We start from the raw sequence: 17,277 nt of genomic DNA, 5'->3' as shown, positions 1-17,277 counted from the left end.
AATGTAAAAAGCCATAACAACAGTTCAGAAGAGTCAAGTACCAGCGGCTGCCTGAGTCACTTCAGACAGCACAGCTTTGCAACCCAAAGCTTCCACACATGGAAAAATTAATATTGAATTGAACCAATAAAATAGGAAATCCTCTCCGTTGTAAAACAAGTGAAGGTGTTGTAGCATCCCTTCCAACTGTAAATGTCCAGGTTACAAAAAGAAACTCCCAACTACACTGATTAGAGATGGACACTGTGTTTCCCCTCAGAATCTACAAAATGCAAAAACAAGGAGAGAAGCTTGCTGTGACTTGATAAGGATTTCCTGCTCTGTATCCTAAATTTCAGCCTCCTGTTTGATATTTAATAAAAGAAAGAAGCACAAAATAAAGTAAGTAAAGTATTTATGAGTTATTATTATTGGAACATTTCCCAGAAGAAACCTTTAGACAGATAACTACCTCTTTATATTTCCACTGCACTTTGATTTGATGATTCTAAGTCAGCTACAATGAAGACAGGATACCAGCGGCACCTTTCATGTTTTTGCCAAGACCGAAAATCCATAGATAAACACTGTGTCGCCATGGAAACACAATCATTTCTGCCTTAGTTGCAGCATTCTAAATGGATTCCTGGGTGGATATGTTCATGCTACTGCAAAGCGTGTAATGTAAACAGAAGGTCTGATCTGTTCTTATTTGAGTTGAACAATGATTAGTGCTTCTGCAATAATGCCTTAGAAAAAAAGAAAGTTTTTTTCTCCTCAAGAGATTTGGTACTTTGGTATTGGCTGACAGAAGATTGATCAAATCCAAACTAGAACTGGCTAAAAAACTGGCACTTTACTTTTCCCATAATGCATTTTTAAGGGTCAGGACTTTAATGCCTTAATTTTGATTAATTAATCAGATGAAATGTAACAATTAAAATTTTTCAAAAACAATTAGTTGTATTTTTTTTCCACAAACAAAAAGGTTCTGGCTGGGTGCGTTGAATTCACTAGTTTTCGGGAAATCTGACGCACGTGGACAGCAATGGACAATAAAGCCACTTCTCTTGGCCCAATTGGAGTTAATTTTTGCTTCAATATCAATATTGATGGGACCATGGAAAAGACTACTGTTGTGTTCAAGTTGTGCTAAAAGGAGTTAGCATGTCAGTAGGCCTGTCACGATAGCAAATTTTGCTGAGCGATTAATTGTCTCAAAAATTATTGCGATAAACGATAATATTGTTTGAAGACCTTTTTACACTGATTTAATGGAAATGACATAATAATGCATGCGATTTCTTGCCAAAGATAGATACACTTTATTTTCAAAAGAACACTAAACACTGGAACTGATAAACAAAATAAACAAAACGACCAAAAACAAAAATAAAATGGTCTCCATTAACAAAAAACGCACTTGAAAAAAAAAAACTAAACAACATAAAGTAAAAGTGGAAATAAATACTGCATTCAACCAAAAGAGTGCAGATTATGAAGTCTGTATATTATGTTGCCCTTCAGTAATAATTAGATTTAAATAGAAAAGATGGGCACATCGACTACCTGATGCAATAGTTCACACTACATGATTTTTTGCTCCTATTTTTCCCCTTACAACAATCTTAAAACGTTGATCTTTCTAAGATTGTGTGGTGTGTTATGGTAGATCGTCGTTGCCGCTCTGATCCAAATCAGGGTTTTCCCCGACTGGGCGCTTTAACGCAGCCTGTTGAATGTGACAGGTAGCCAATCAGAAAGCGCGGATTCTCCTCTGCACTTTCTGAGGGGAAATTACGTCGGGGAATCCCAAACAGCTGAAACGGCGCAACCCGAAGTCCAGCGGACATTGGAGATGATACGTGGAAACAACATTAATGTTTATTCAACATGCAAAGAATATAGAAATGACAAGAGGAGGAGATGGAGCGAAATTGCTACCGCAGTTGATAAACCCGGTAACTTTTCAGCTGTTCTTCGTTAACGTGACGTAAATAGGTTATAATGATTTTCATTCAGTCAGGACTTTACGCTGACACTAGCCACATGCATTGCAGGTAGATTGTAGTAAAGCATTGATTAATACCTGGTTTTAAAATTAGTTCACTGGACTTGTAGCCATTATTATGTGCCCATTGTTGGACACCACACGGCAGGAACGAACCCGATCGAACCGTTATACCTAGGATTTCTGTCGGCTAGTTTGTGGTCTGTCAGGTTTTGAAAATGGGCCGACAATCGGCCGACAGCTCTAAGATAGTGTAGTGTGCGTTGGGCTTTACACTAAGGAAATGAGGAAGGGAGGAGTCAGTGGAGAGCACCGGAGTTGAGCCTTTTTTTCATTCAGTGTCATCAACAGAAAGAGAAAAAGGCCGGCAGAGACGATAATGCCGATAATTAAAATGACGTCGATAGTTTTAATTTATCGCACGATTAATCGATTTATCGTTTATCGCGACAGGCCTACATATCAGCGAAACTATTCAAGCCTAAAATAGCATCTCAATGCTAAACATAAAGCAGCAGCACAGGCATCCCCAACACTAATGTCAGTATCCACAGTTCACATTTCTAAAGAAGTTCCAACAATCATCTGGGCTTTCTGAAAAACTGGAAAGCTGGTTGTGGAGCTCATATGAGTATTTATACTTCTTTAATAATTCTGAAGCAAAGAGCTTTTGAATTGAAAATTTTGCTCATTTTGTCAATGTATGCTTTTTGATTAAAATTTCATTAATTACACACCCTGCAGTTAACTTAGTTCAAAATTTTATACTTTAAAATTTTTTTTGTAACTGAATATGTTTTGATATTTGTCATATCTGGTCAAGTTGTGTTTTAGTTTCCATGGAAGGTTGAAATGCAATACTTGTATATATTTTCAATGCATACTTCTAAATAAATACAGATATATTTATTTTAAGGGAATGGAGCTATTTTAAGGCACGATTCAACAAAAAGAAATCAGGAAGAATTTTATGGTCACAGCCATTAATTTTTTTTCTTTGTTTTTACAACCCAATGAGTAATTGTTTTAATAATCCTGATTCCAATGCTGATCAGACTAATGGTGATTATAATTTCTTCCGTAATGAATCATCCACACGCTGATCACAGACCTTGAAGTATAAACTGTGATGCAACAGTTGAGTCTGTCCCAAGACAAACAAAACAGACCTTCTAGTCAAATCAAAAAGGTAAATAAGTTATTCATTTCTAACTGTACAAGAATAACACCCTCATCTTGACTTAAAAAGAAAACATTTGCTTAAGGATTTTCTTTTTTTTTTCTTTTTTTTTTGCAGACTGCCTCTGATTATTAACCCACCAGAGACATTCTTCCTTCCTCTGCAGTTCAAAGGAGATTGAGGCTGACGCCAGAGGCCAGATCAATTATCCGGAGCAGCCATTTCCACTGTCCTCTCCCACTGACAAGCCAGAAAATCTGGGCCCTATCAAAGGGCCCAGAAAATGGCCAAGTAAGCCATTTTCCACCAATTCGCTTACCTTCAACTTATTTTCTTTTTCCCAGCTATTATCCTCTCTATCTTAGCCCTTCTCCTGTCCTTTAATCCAGAGTCACGCTATTATGCAGACTGGCTTTTTCTTTGATGTCCATCCAGTAAGAATGTTATTCATTTCTGGTTTTAACCTATATTTTCTTATTCATTCTGATTTTGTTTTAGTCTGAGAAATCAGCTGGTCAGTGAAAGTCCCAGCTGTGTGGAGTTCTTTTCCAACTCTTTGCTTTCTGATTAGAAAGAACAATCCTGCTTCGAAAAATTCCGGTCACTTAAATCCAGGCCTGAGATATTTAACTCCTCTAGTAGTTAAATTTCAACTGTTACTCTAAGCTACTAAAGGTGCAAAAGTGGTTAATTGAGCAGTAAGTCTGCAGTGGGAACCTTTACTAGCAACTGGTTGAAATAGACATTTCTGATTGAAGGTTTTTGTCTCTTTTGTGTTTTTTGTTGCACCATCACAACTAACAATTAAATTAATTGAAAAGTACGCAATAATGTACATGCAAACTTGCATGTATTTATTACTTGTAATGAATAGATAACAGGATAACATGCATAACAGCTTTATTTCTGGTGAAAACCTTCAGTATAGGAGCTGTTGAAGGTTTTTCCTCAGTAAAGTCTTTTCTTGGATGCTGAGTGGACTTAATGTAATCTGACTCAATAGAGCTGGAGCATCAGCAATCCACAAAGGTAAAGAAAAAATAGGATTATTTATCACAATGAATATAAAGAACCCAATGTCTCCTAAGAATATCTGTGCTCAACACATTTTACAGTGATAAAATTCAGCCAGTTTGCTCTCACTTATGTGATATGAAAGTCTTTGGAATTAAACTGGGGGGTTAATGCTTATAAAGGATTCCAGCTCCCCATGATCATAAAGAGAAGGACATAAGCATTTCACTTCATTGATGCCGCATCATCAATTCTCATCTTCACTCAACACTCTTCAGTCAGTCAAAGAACTCGGTTGGTAAAATGGACCAGAAAACTGAGGATCTATACAGCTTTATGAACACCGACGTCATGTTTTCTCTGTTTATATATCCACAATCAATCAAAGCATAAGACCATTATGAATGGAATCCAAGACCCATATCTCCACAGAAATGTACAAACTTCGTCTGGCCAACTGCCAAAAATTTCGAACTTACCCATAACAGATGCAAAAAAGCTAGCTAGCTAGCTAGGGTATGTTAGCAGTGAGTTACTGGTAACCTCATGTGTCTCAGGTCACAAAACGCAATGAAGATGTCTGAGTGCGACTCAAACCTTTGCATGACAAGAAAGTCCAGAGAGTGAAAAAAAATATGTAGAAAAAATTAAATAGTTCTTTAAGACCTGTGATTAACATATTAAAGGCTAAATTAGTTTTTTAATTTAAGATTTTTTTTAGACTTTTTAAGGATGTGCAGAAACCCTTACTTTATATATGTCTATATATCTGTTTTTTCCTAAGCTCAAAAAAGATTCAAAGCAGCATAGCATTTTAATTTTAGTACAAGAAGAACATGGTGTTCTGCTTACCAGTTTTTCCTTGAAGACCATGTTTTTCAGCCACTTAAAATCAATTGGTTTGAAAGCAGAAAAGACGAAGAGTGAGTCGCCTTCATAGTGTTCAGATTTCTGGATTGCTCCCTCTGGGTAGGTAATCCTCAATGTGGTTTTGGTCCCTACATCTCTTTTGTAACCAGCTATTGGGGCTCCGTTTAACCTGTCAACAAAAGCAGAGCATGAGTGAGTCTAATATGCATTAACTCTTTATTTACGGTTCAACTATATACTAGTAAGGGAATCTGGACGCTGCTGAATGTTACTCTCAAGACATCCAAGACAACAATGATCTGTCTTACTGAATTAATAAACTCAAATTCTGAGCGTTATGTGAGGAGAACTCCAAGTCTGAGTTGAAAAACTCACATTATCACAAATACCCGCAGTAGAAATTAGGGGTACACTGATTGCAGTTTGGCTGGTCACGATTTTGTAAAAAGTCTGACCTGCCAATTCCGATTTTGGCCAATACCGATTCTATTTTATATACTGCAGAAGTGACTTGGTGGGCAGGTCTGAGCAAAAGGGAACAGTGGCTCTGATTATCAGACATTTGTGGAGGGAGATGAGATCAGTGGATAAGATTAAGTATTGGCCAATCACCCAGAACTAAGGAAAAAGGAGCCTATTCATTGGTGCATGTGTTAAATTTATAATGACAGTTCATTAAGTTGAACAGAATATCACAAATTGAGAAGAAAAGCTGATTAAAAATGTGTGCCTGCTGTGGAGGCTTCATTCAAGGAAAAAGCATGAAGCCAGAAAGCATAGCTAAACTGAAATATTCTGAGTTAATTCAAAATTCTCAAAACTGAGGGAAAAAAAACTTTTTTAATCATGTGACTTTACCACCACATAGGTCAATCATTCATAAGACTGTTTTTTTCATGAACCAATAGCTTTATACTCCTTAACTCCACATTTTGATGCACAATATTAACAAATATACCCATACTTTCTTCGTGTTTCAAACCAAAATCATAAAATTCTTACAAAGTCACTAGCTATGCAAAATGCAAACTCACTAAGTTAATAATAATAATTTTATTTGTAAAGTGCTTTGAACTCAATGTATTACACAGATACCTACTGAATAGCAACTAAAATAAAAAAAAGAAGCTGTGTGCAAAAAGCCAAGGAAGTAAAACTGTATGTAAAAAGAATATAAACTGTTTTGGTAGTCTTATGTTGTGAAGGATTATTGGCTTACTTTTCTTTAAAATGTTTCTTTATATTGATGTTTACAGACATTTGTTTCTCTCTTTTAAAGTTCAATAATGCAGTTCGTTAAGATTGAAGGCGGGGCTAATGAAGCCATTTGATCGGTGGTTTGCTACTGTTTGGGATCATTGTTCTGTTGATGACTAAGCTTTGGAATACAGAGGAGTCTGTACTTCACTCAGTGACTGTAAAACAACCAGAAATGATCACCCATCCACCACTGTGCTTAGCCATTGGTAATACATGATTAGACTCTTTTACTTAATTCAGATCTCTCCAAAAGAACATCTTTTATTGCATCCAAACATCTAGACTTATGTGATGGTTGGCTGAAGAACAACTAACCTAAACCATCATGTTACATTATATTGATAGAAAAAAAACATATATAAAATAGGCTTATTTTTGGGAACCCTGAAATAAGTCACATTTGTTCAGTTTTCTAATGATATCAGTGAACTTTAATACTGTATTTACTATGCTAGCTGAGGGCTGCTCAGTGACATGAGGCTTTTGGGTTTTTGTAATTTTCCTAAGCAACATACAGCTGATCATCAACGGTCTTAACAGTTCAACTTGTGAATATTCTTCAGCGTTTGAAAATGGTCTTTAAGGTCTTTCCAGAACACTGGACAGAAACAATTGTTTCTAGGAGCCCAAATTCCTTAATTTTGGGTGATTGGCAGATACTGCCATGTGAAATCGATCTTTTCCACCGGTCTCATCTACTTCAGCAAATGTCTGAAAGCCAGTCACTGTTCCCTCTGTGTCTGCGGCGAGAGGGCTGACTGACAGGCCCACCCAACAGGTCATGGCTACATTGGTGCGGCTACTTTAATGTACGTTAATACTTGCTTCGTCTTACCTCACAACAACATCATATTCATCTATACGGGAGCCCAAAGACTTATTGTACAGGATCCCCCCGTTTCCCACTATGATGCATCTTTTACAGCTGAGACTGGGAGGAAAGAAGCAGAAGTCAGTAACTCAGAGAAAAGTCCACACATGATGGTAATGCGGGTATGAGTGAGTACCTGTCGAGGTCCTCCCCAAGTCCAAAACTTCTTGTTTCAGTTAAAATGTTGTCGATTATTCTCTCTGCAAAACAAGGATAGAAAAAGTCAATGACATGGAGACACGGAGAACTTTCCTACGCTGCAAACATTTTAGGAATCCAAACAAGAACATACGAGCTAAAAATACATTAGGTATGTTTTTATCCAGTTCAGTTTGTATATAAATACATATCTTTGAGAGATAAATGAACCAACTACATTAGTGTTAAACTCCTCAACTCATGCATTGCACATTTACAGACAAGAAATAAATCTTTTGCACACTGCGGTACATGGAGCATCTTAGTTTAACATAAAAGATAAGCAGATGTTCTAAAATCAAGATGATGAAATGTTTAAAAAGTGTGAAAATTACTCCTTTAACAGATGAGAACATGCCAAGGAGGATCAAAATCACGGCGATATCTCCAACCACATGGTCCTAAAGACTAGAGGAGAGGACACTCCATTCATTCCGATACTGGTCCAATCAACAATCAGTAAGGTATAGAAATTCTAAAGAGGAATAAACCTGAACGAAGCAGACATGGATGCTTTAGGCTGGAATGTGTGTATATGTAAGACCTCCCTATAAAAGGGAGGAATGCTGCTTTTAAACAAGAACATTCTCCAGGTTCAGCCTGCGATGGTGAGCTTGTCTCCATGCGTGGCTCTGAGGAAGGAGGATGTTTGGCCATAGCACACATAGCTGTTATGTTCAACAAGACATTCTGATGGCGTCATGCTTCCAGTATTAAATAGTTATTTAATTCTTCTGCGCCTGTATTTTTAGGGTCATCTAATCTACAATTCGTCTTCCACAACAATTCAGAGTGCAGATTCCATTACAGATAAACTCAACAGATGCTGTGAAAAGATGCACATCTGGCACACTTCGATGTTTTAGCTCAAAATTATTTAAATTCAACCAGACTAAAAATCCCGGCAGGTTTTTGCATGATGATTATATTAAATAAGGTAAAAAGCAATTCAAACCAACCTGGCTCTGTGTGAATCGCACTAAAAAAGGTTGGTGGAAACAGCAAAATTCAAAATAACTTCTTCAGTTTCAGAAAACAGTTTTCATTGTCACTCGAGTTGGTTTTTTTTTTGGCTTTTCCGGAAAAGCGGTAATTTGCTAAAGTGAATATAGAAATACATTTGCTGAATAAGTTGAGATGTAGCAAACATTTAACCTCACACAACTGGTCAGCCGTTTCTGACATCTCCGGACATAATGTAATATTGCCAATGCTGGTTGACATTACAGAATAACGAATTCCTGAAAACCTCTCTCTGTTTTTCTGAGATGTGTGGTCCATGCTGGTTTGCAACCACTTCTACTACTTCCTGTTTTTACAGCAATGCTAAACATCGACATCTAACAAAACCCTGCTTTGCACAGCCTGGTTGATTCGCTCCAAACCAGAACATGGAAATGTGCTTAATTTTAATTTTCTGTTTTTGAGACATGACATTTGGATGGAAACATAAATAGTGATTCAAAGTAAACCAGCAAGTCCAGCTCTGAAGGACTCAAAATAAAAAAAATAAGAAAATTAAGATTTGAAATGTCAAAAACCAGACTTAAATTTTGCTCAAAAACTTGACATTGTGGCCAAATGAAAATAATTCTATAAAGAAGAGTGGAGGGCGGTTTGAACAGCATTTTTCCCTTAATGAAATACAACCCTCATATGAAAACTACTGCTGCTCATAATCAATCTATTTTTTCACCCAAAAGACAAAAAAAAAAAAAAATGTACATTGGATTTTTTTTTTTGCACCGCGTATTTCGATAACCCCGAACAACACAGTCTAAAGAGAGGAGCCAAAACAAACAAAAGAAAAAGTAAGGGGCAGAGGGAGGAGGCTGAAGGCTGTTTGTAGGACATTACAAACCAACCTCCACCCCAACCAAAGGTCCTCATGATCAACCTGCCGAGCCACGGCTTGCTGTTTGGATGTGGTGTCGATGTCTGCCGTCAAGCATCACCGCAAGCAACATAAACACAAGAAAGAGGACCACACCTGGATCCAGGCGGGCCTAAGAGTGAAAAATCACAGTGGGCCACACTCTGCTCCAGACAACAACATAGAGACTAATTGTTTTATGTATGAGCTAAACATTTCAGACAAGCATGTCTCATGATGGAGTCAAAGACGAATGGCTGCTGGTCCAGACATCGGTCCCAGATTGGGGGAAAAAAAAACAGAACAAAAAAAACTCTTCAACAGTAAAACAGAAGGACTCTAGAAGCTTTAAATAACAGACAGGGTTAGAAAGAGTGTCCTAAACAATATAAAGAAGGTTCCATTGGTTGATGATTGAATGGTGGATAATAATTGCACTGACACAAACGGTAGACTCAACCAAGGCAACTTCACATAGAAACAAGAATGTTGCTTGGCTGAAAAAAAACCCACATTTTTTTTTCTGTTGGTAAATCGTAACCTTGTCATATACACCAACATTATATTCCACTAATACCAAAATTTTGTAGTTTGACTTTTTTAAATTTCTGAAACCAACTAAACGGGTGCTGTTCGTTTGACTGTTTACATTTTTAACAAGCTGAGTGACACCACATCTCGCTACTATTTACCTGTAAGGAAACTATTACCAATAATGACTTCACAGAACCTCACAAAATCTGAACTAACCCTTTAAGGTCTTTTGAAGTGGCTTTTATGCCAGCGTCCTATAATTATTTGTGATAACAAGGATGGTCAAATATTCTGTGATTAATGGTATTTGTCAACTTGTTGCTAGCTTTTACGAATTCCTTATTTACCAGCACTGAAGGTAAGTGACTTCTTATCCTCTACAACATACAACATACTTCCAAAACAATCAGAAATGTTCTGAATTCATTCGTGATTGAACGTTAAAAGCATCAATACTCCAGATGAACAGCGGTAAAACTTCCTTTGTGTCTGAACACATTTCTCTGGAAGACCATTTGACTAGGACTGGTCAAATGTGATATATTAAACATGCCAACACTAGTAATATATTTGTTGCTGACTTTACCCTCAGTGAATAATGTTTAGTCTGTAATACTTTTTTCTATTATTTTTAAACAGAACTGTCAATTAGGGATGCACAGCATATCAGAACTAACATGGCATTGACCAATGTTAGTCATTTTTTCACATATGAGTATTAATACTAATGTATTAAGAAGTACATTAATAACCGATGTTCATCTCCATCTTATTCATGTTTCTGGAGCAGGATGGTCATGTGACCTCTGTTTGGTCATGTGACAGTGATATTGATGCAGCATTTTGTTTGCAAAATGGAACTGTTACACTTTTAGTCTAAGATTTTTATAGGAAATAAACTAAAAATAAATTAAGCCTTGCACCACAGTTTATCAACATAAAAAAACTCATGATGCTGGATATTTGATAAGCGAAACCTTTCCCAAAGGAGGACAAATTAAAAAAATTGGATACATTTTAAAATTAACCCAAGTCACTGTAACAGAAAATCTGTTCTGAGGCTGCGTCCGACGTATGACAAAGATACCTCTTGGCACAATAAGTAGTAAAAATAAACTCCCGCCCACCATCACCACTCCATGTTCTCAATTTGGAATCCTTTGTGGCGTTCTATTCAAGATCCACACGTATCATCTCTCCACATGAGTACAACTCAAAGGGAAAAGCCACTGCCATCACAGTCCGTGGAGAAAACAGAAACCAGGTGTAACACTCACACAGGGAGTGCTCTTTTCATAATAGCTGTGTGTAAGAATGTGTGCATTTCAGTGATCAAGTGACAGCAAAGAACTCGCCTGAGCACAAAGGTAACATTCATGGTGCCTTCTGCAAGGAAGTATTGGAAACATGTGAAAGAGATTAATGTTATCTTCTCAGTTCCCATGGTGGTGTCTACTGGCAAGATATCTGAAGTGGTGCAATGTATTAAGATCAACGTGCAAGAAGGATCTCTTCAGGCTAAAGCATTACAGCTAGGATGTTGTAGAAGTTGCCAGGTAAAGTAATTATCCTGAAAATACTGCCTAAAAAAAATTCTGACAAACAGAAGCCTGCTGTGCACTCTGCTAAGGGGAAAAAAGATTAGACACCGATTGCTGTAAGAACCGGGTCCTGTATGTTCCGGAAAGGGCCAAAACTGATGTGGCACTAGCTAACAAGACAAGATGACGCCAATACTGTCTGCTACTTAACAACTATGCTCAATGAAGCTTGATAATGATAGCAGACGTAGGTGCTATGACATTCTCATGGTATGATAAACTGCTATATAAGCAACATGGTTTGTCACTAACTAGCTTAAATTTTGCAGGTCAAGTGGATAACAGGGTCCCACTGTTTATTTAAAATAGATAGCAACACCAACTGAGTGTTTGCAATGTGACAACAAGCATTGGTGTATTTGATTGGGATTTTGCACGATAGACCAAGCAGGGTTAGATTATTAAACAATATCCTGAGATTTCACAGAGCTCTGTTTGGAACAACTGCAAACATTAAGCCTATGGTAATTCTGGAAGAGTTGCAGAGATCCACAGTTCAGCTGGGGGAATGTGTCAACAGGAACGTTACGTGCACCATAAATCTGGCAGTGTGGCCATAAAAAGGCATGAGTGAAAAAAGCTGTAAGAAGGTCTTTTCAAAGTGTCCATAGTCATCAACATTGTGATTAGGCTTTTTTTTTTTTTTTTTTACAGACCACACTGACCAGACCACAGTCAAACATCTCCTCAAAACCACTGAGCATTCAGGGTCATCCCCTCTGCCAGCAGTTCACTGTGCTGTGATGAATGTGGAAACTTGCTCAAATTAAGAGCCTTTATGTTTTCAATCGCTCCCTGTTGATACAAGCTCTGATAAGACATTTTCTGACTTACTAAGTAGACAAAAATGTGCTTTTTATTGTGACTTCTGTTCAGATCCATAAGAAGCCAGTCACTGGAACAGACCCAAAAGTCAAACAATAAATGAGCATGTGACATTGAGGTAACTTCTTGTGTTTAAAAAAACCTGGCATTTCTAACAGTCCATTAATAAACCAATCAAGGGAATGTATAAGCACTCTGCTGTCATTATGGTCTGATGATCACACAACCATAGAAAAATGTACAGGTGGGTTACCAGGAATGCATTTCCTTTCTAACACATCTTAGGACAAGGCTTGAAACCATGGCAGCAAAACATTTCCTGCCAAATGTCAAAGTCAACAAAAAAGGCAGAACTAAACTTATTTAAACTGAAAAAAAAAACAATATTATTTTTGAGTCTGAGGAGCATAGAACATTCTATAACAAAAGTGAAACAGTCTAAGAAGCTCTCAGTACAGTGCATATCAACACGAATGGAATACAGAAAAATACTTTACCTTGAGTTTTGATGCCAAATGGAGGCGGGTAGTTTTTGATTTTTGTGTGTTGTTTGAAGTTCCGGTCGAGGAACATGGGTGCTAGTTTCACAAACCTACAAGGAAAAAAGGAGGGAAACCCCTTTACTTCAGATATAAAACTACAAATAATGACATTTTAAAATGCAAACTCAGAAAACCTTAAGAATAATAAGTCCGTTGTGCACTCTCACTACACTAAAGTTTTTGGGGTTTTTTTATCTGTACAACATCTACAGAGTGGTATTAATCACAAAGGGTGGGATTCATAAAGTACCAAATAAAATTTCAGTCCAACATACACATAGTCAAGGAATACAGCATTCCTGCAACAATGCAAAATGTTTTTCTGTAAAGCTATGTGCAGATGCTTTTCTTTAATTTTATTTTGGCCAAGCAATATATAAAAGTAGAACTAATCACTACCCCTGAAGTCTGCTGTTTTGGGAACATTAAGGTAAAGGTCTGCAACCTTTACAATCCAAAGAGCAATTTGTTCCCTCTGTCCAGTTAAATAAAATTCATTTAGAGCTGCTAAAAAAAACAAAACAAAAAACATCTTCCGGAAAAGAGCATAGATATATTTTCACATTTTCTTCTATGGAAAATGAAACTGCCCACAAAGAAAGTGGGCAGTTTCTAACATAAAGACAAACAAAATACATCTAAGATAACAATTGTCATGTACTAAATTTAGACTAGGATACATTATGTATCCTATTATTTTAGAAGAAATAGAATCAATTCTTGCCTTTCTGTTATAAATGTAGGGAAACAGATTTAATAAGCAATTAGATTAGTTTTTAGTTTTGGTGTTAATGCTGTGATACCATTATATTCAAAATTATGTTGAGATCATGTCATCCTGATTCATTACCATTATAAAACAGGATGCTTATAAACAGAAAAGTACAGCAGGTCCTTTGTTGTCCTGCCATAGCATGGCAACAAATCCACAGAGTACCTTGGACTCAGCCACCAGTTCACAACCTTCTTCTTAAATTAGACTAGGAGGTAAAATGTTTTTTAGTCCATACAGAAATCAAATCAATTAAAAATAAGTTCAGTGCATTTTAAAAGTCCATCTGCCACTAGTGATTTTGATGTTCCAGGACTAGCTTCTTCCAGAATCACCTCTTCCATTTTTTTTCTTTTCAATCTATGAACACCCAATATCTGAGTGCTAACAGTAGTTTTAACTTCACCACTCATTGTTGCGGAAGTTGTTACCAAATGAGCCATTTTCATATTCTAAAATTTAAATCTAAATTATTTTCTATGAAGGCTTGTCAGGTATTTATTCAGATGGCGACACTTTCAGCAGAAAGATGAACTTATTACAGTAAAGTTACTCTGTTTTATTCCTTTGAAGGTTTATAAACATCCTAGTTTGAGATAGACTGGAAAATGTTTGCAATGTTATGTAAATCTTCCAGTTTAAGTCAGCTAAATTGACAGACTACATAAACAGATGTTTCCATCAGGAAATAGCAGTGCTGAATGTCAATATGAATATATGCATGTTAAAAACTTTTTCAAATGTCGCTGTAATCATTTTAACCGCTTAGAAATATTAGCTAAATTGTACTTACCTTGTAGTATTACACACACACACACACACACACCCACCCACACACACACACACACCCCGGTGTGATGTCTCCTCTGCTTCTAATATAAAATACTAGCCATTCATAACAGAAATTGGAACTTTCTGGGTCAGAAGGTTCTGATTCCATTATTTCAGAAGGTTCTGACCTGTCTGGGGAAAATTGGCTTCACAAGAACTCCATAATGACATTTTATAATTGGTGCATATCTACATTTGGCAGTTTGACGATGCTGTGGTGGTTCACAGAGCTCTAAAAGGATAATCCATTGGTTTGAGTATTACCGAAGGTATGCAGAGATTGATTAATAGGACTGAAGTGTAGTTCTCTTCTCAGAACCAGACCACCAAAGATGCATTTCTCGAATCCCACTGATGGCCTGATGTCTGGCACTTGGAGCCATAAATACACACGTTCTCTGCAACCTTTAGCTTCCAGACAACACTAACTAGCAGACTTTTGGTACTGGGAAATCGAAAGTAGAGACGGCAAAGCACACACTCCTATGTCTCAACCGGAATCCCTGTGTTATAACACTGCGACAGACCAGTGTGATAAACGTGAATCTCTGAAACGCAATGACTAAATAAAGGCCGACATAGGGAGACCTTCCGGTTAGGTTTAACTTCTTCCCAGCATCGCAGGCGACTTCTGAGATTAATCCCAAACTTTGAAAACGAGGAGAGGAGAGCCAGAAAAGGACGAAGCACCCAGATTGGCTTTTACATGTCCTCACATCACCTGACAAGAACACACACATGTACATACACACACAGAGAGACTTCTGTCCTGCCTAAGCAAAAGGATATTTGTTAAACTTAAGACTTGTGAGGCCAGATGGGGCAATAAATAACAAAGACTTATTATGAGTCACCGAGCCCTGACCAACAGTCAGTCACTGACATCCTGACAATGCAGACAGACAAGGGGCTGCTTGATGTTAAATAAAACGTGAGGGTTCCCAACTCAGCCAGAAGGCAGGGATGCATTGTGCTCATTTCCTCTGCAGGGTCCATCTCTCACATGCAATATTTTCATAACCGTGCCACTTGAAGTTCACAGCCAACACTTGATTTAGGGCTCCAACACAAACAGTTTTGGGTGAAGCTGAGGGGAGAGGGAGGTGTTTTAAAATAAATTGGACTCTGCAGGGCAAGGGGTTTCAGAGAAGACAAACAAGGAGGAAGCAGGAGATGATTAGAAGGGGAACCACAAGACCTCAGTGCCAGAGGTTAAGCAGCTTTCTCTAAGCGCTGCACTGTCGGTCACACCCGTTTGGACAGCACGATTGAGAACAAATCAATGTTCAAGAATGATTTTCCTCTCAAACTGGAATAAAAACTAATGAGAAAAGATTTAATTGGTTTAGTCCATTTAAAATAAAATAAAAAAATACATAAAAATAGCCCACATCTAACTCTTCATCTTCCAAGCCTCCACTAGCCAGAGCATTAATTCTGCTGATTGACCTGTGTGACCGTAGTGAAGGTAGTAATAATCAGTGGGCTCCAAGCTGTACAGAACTTTGATCAGACATGTGTAGCTGATTAGATGAAGTCATTAACGCGTAGCCGCTCGCGTACAGTCGGGTTTGGGGGTCTGGTGGGGATGAAGGGGGTTGCTCTGGGAAGCTTTGTCAATGTTGTCCAAAAACACTTTCAGTTCTTTTCTAGCCAAAACAAAAGCAAAGAACTTTGTGTGGGCCCATTTTTATGGCAATATTTAAAACTAAATCATGGTGAAAAACAAGTATCTTTTCCTTTTCAACATACTTTAATCTACAAGAACCATCTTGACTTTACCAAGAAACAGAGATGGATAACACAGCCTGTTTTATTTAACAAAAACTAACTAGGTGTGGAAGAAATGAATGTTGTTTGGATCATTAAAATAAACTTGATCACCTGTAAAAGTGAATCTATAAACCTCTGTAAAAGCAGGGTTCTTTGGCAGTTTGCTACTGTGAAGCATACAGTTGTGTGCTACAACAAGGAGGGAAGACCTCAGCAATGGAATTGAACTTCTCACAACTTTATCAATCCTGGAAGAGCTGTTGGATTCCAATAAATCATCAGTTAATGCAAAGTAATGTAAATGAACAGCCTTTCTGAACAGACCCAGGTTGCAAAGCAGTTTTGGGTACATTTTTGAAAGTTGTTTTCTCCTAATTTTAGAATCCAGAGTTCCAACATTCAAATAGCCATATCTATTTCTTTTTTGATTTCCATGCATTTGACATAGAAAAATTTAGAAAATCTATGGCATATGTGACTAGCCAGAACAAAAGTAGGAACAGGTCTACTTGGGGATGTTTTGAGTTATTTACTGATTCTAAAAGTGTAGATTCTGTTATATTCAGGTAAGGCCAGTTTGCTGGCCAATCCAGCACAGTGACACCAGGGTTGATAATGTCGATATTAATACCTTTTGGCACGGTGACCAAGTGCCAAGTGGGGTTTAGACATGGAATTTGTGTCTTCATAAAGCTGAGTCAGCAAAGGAAAGCATGAAAAGTTGCAAGAATTCCAGGATCATCACAGACTGAAAGCCTCACACTGGACTTTTAGTGTGGTAGATTCTGTGCCTCTCCACTCTTCCTCCAAACTCCCGGACATTCATTTCCAAATAAAGCCACACTTTACTTTCACCTGAAAAGAACAGCTTGGCTTTCTGAGCAAGTCATTTTTTTCTGGATGATAGGAGCACATTTTTATTGCCACACTGGAGGGTTTTAATGACGAGATTGATGACACTTCTACGAGTCTTATCTTAAAAAGTTTCTACTTTCAGGGGACAATGTTTAAATGTTCTGTAAAAAACAAACAAATAAATAAATAAACAAAAACACACAAAATAGTGATGGTGAATTTGTCCCCCAATTAGGTCAAGTACTCCTTTGTGATGCCACTGGCTCTTATTCATCAGTGTGGAGAATT

The 17,277-nt window shown here is 37.4% G+C and overlaps 1 protein-coding gene across 7 annotated transcripts in view; it reads right to left on the bottom strand.

The window, feature by feature from the left end:
* Nucleotides 1-17,277, bottom strand: part of st3gal3b (ST3 beta-galactoside alpha-2,3-sialyltransferase 3b) — a 76,424-nt gene that overhangs the window by 23,031 nt on the left and 36,116 nt on the right. For all 7 annotated transcript variants that reach the window (XM_032565264.1, XM_032565265.1, XM_032565266.1 and 4 more), the window contains 4 exons: nt 12,714-12,808; nt 7,322-7,385; nt 7,150-7,245; nt 5,037-5,223 (listed from right to left, as the gene is read on the bottom strand). In XM_032565264.1, the coding sequence (XP_032421155.1) occupies nt 5,037-5,223; nt 7,150-7,245; nt 7,322-7,385; nt 12,714-12,808 (442 nt within the window). The remainder of the gene's footprint in view (nt 1-5,036; nt 5,224-7,149; nt 7,246-7,321; nt 7,386-12,713; nt 12,809-17,277) is intronic.

The sequence above is a fragment of the Xiphophorus hellerii genome, chromosome 6, assembly GCF_003331165.1.
Source record: "Xiphophorus hellerii strain 12219 chromosome 6, Xiphophorus_hellerii-4.1, whole genome shotgun sequence".
In the NCBI taxonomy this organism is placed as follows: domain Eukaryota; kingdom Metazoa; phylum Chordata; class Actinopteri; order Cyprinodontiformes; family Poeciliidae; genus Xiphophorus; species Xiphophorus hellerii.
This window is presented reverse-complemented; position numbering and strand designations above follow the sequence as displayed.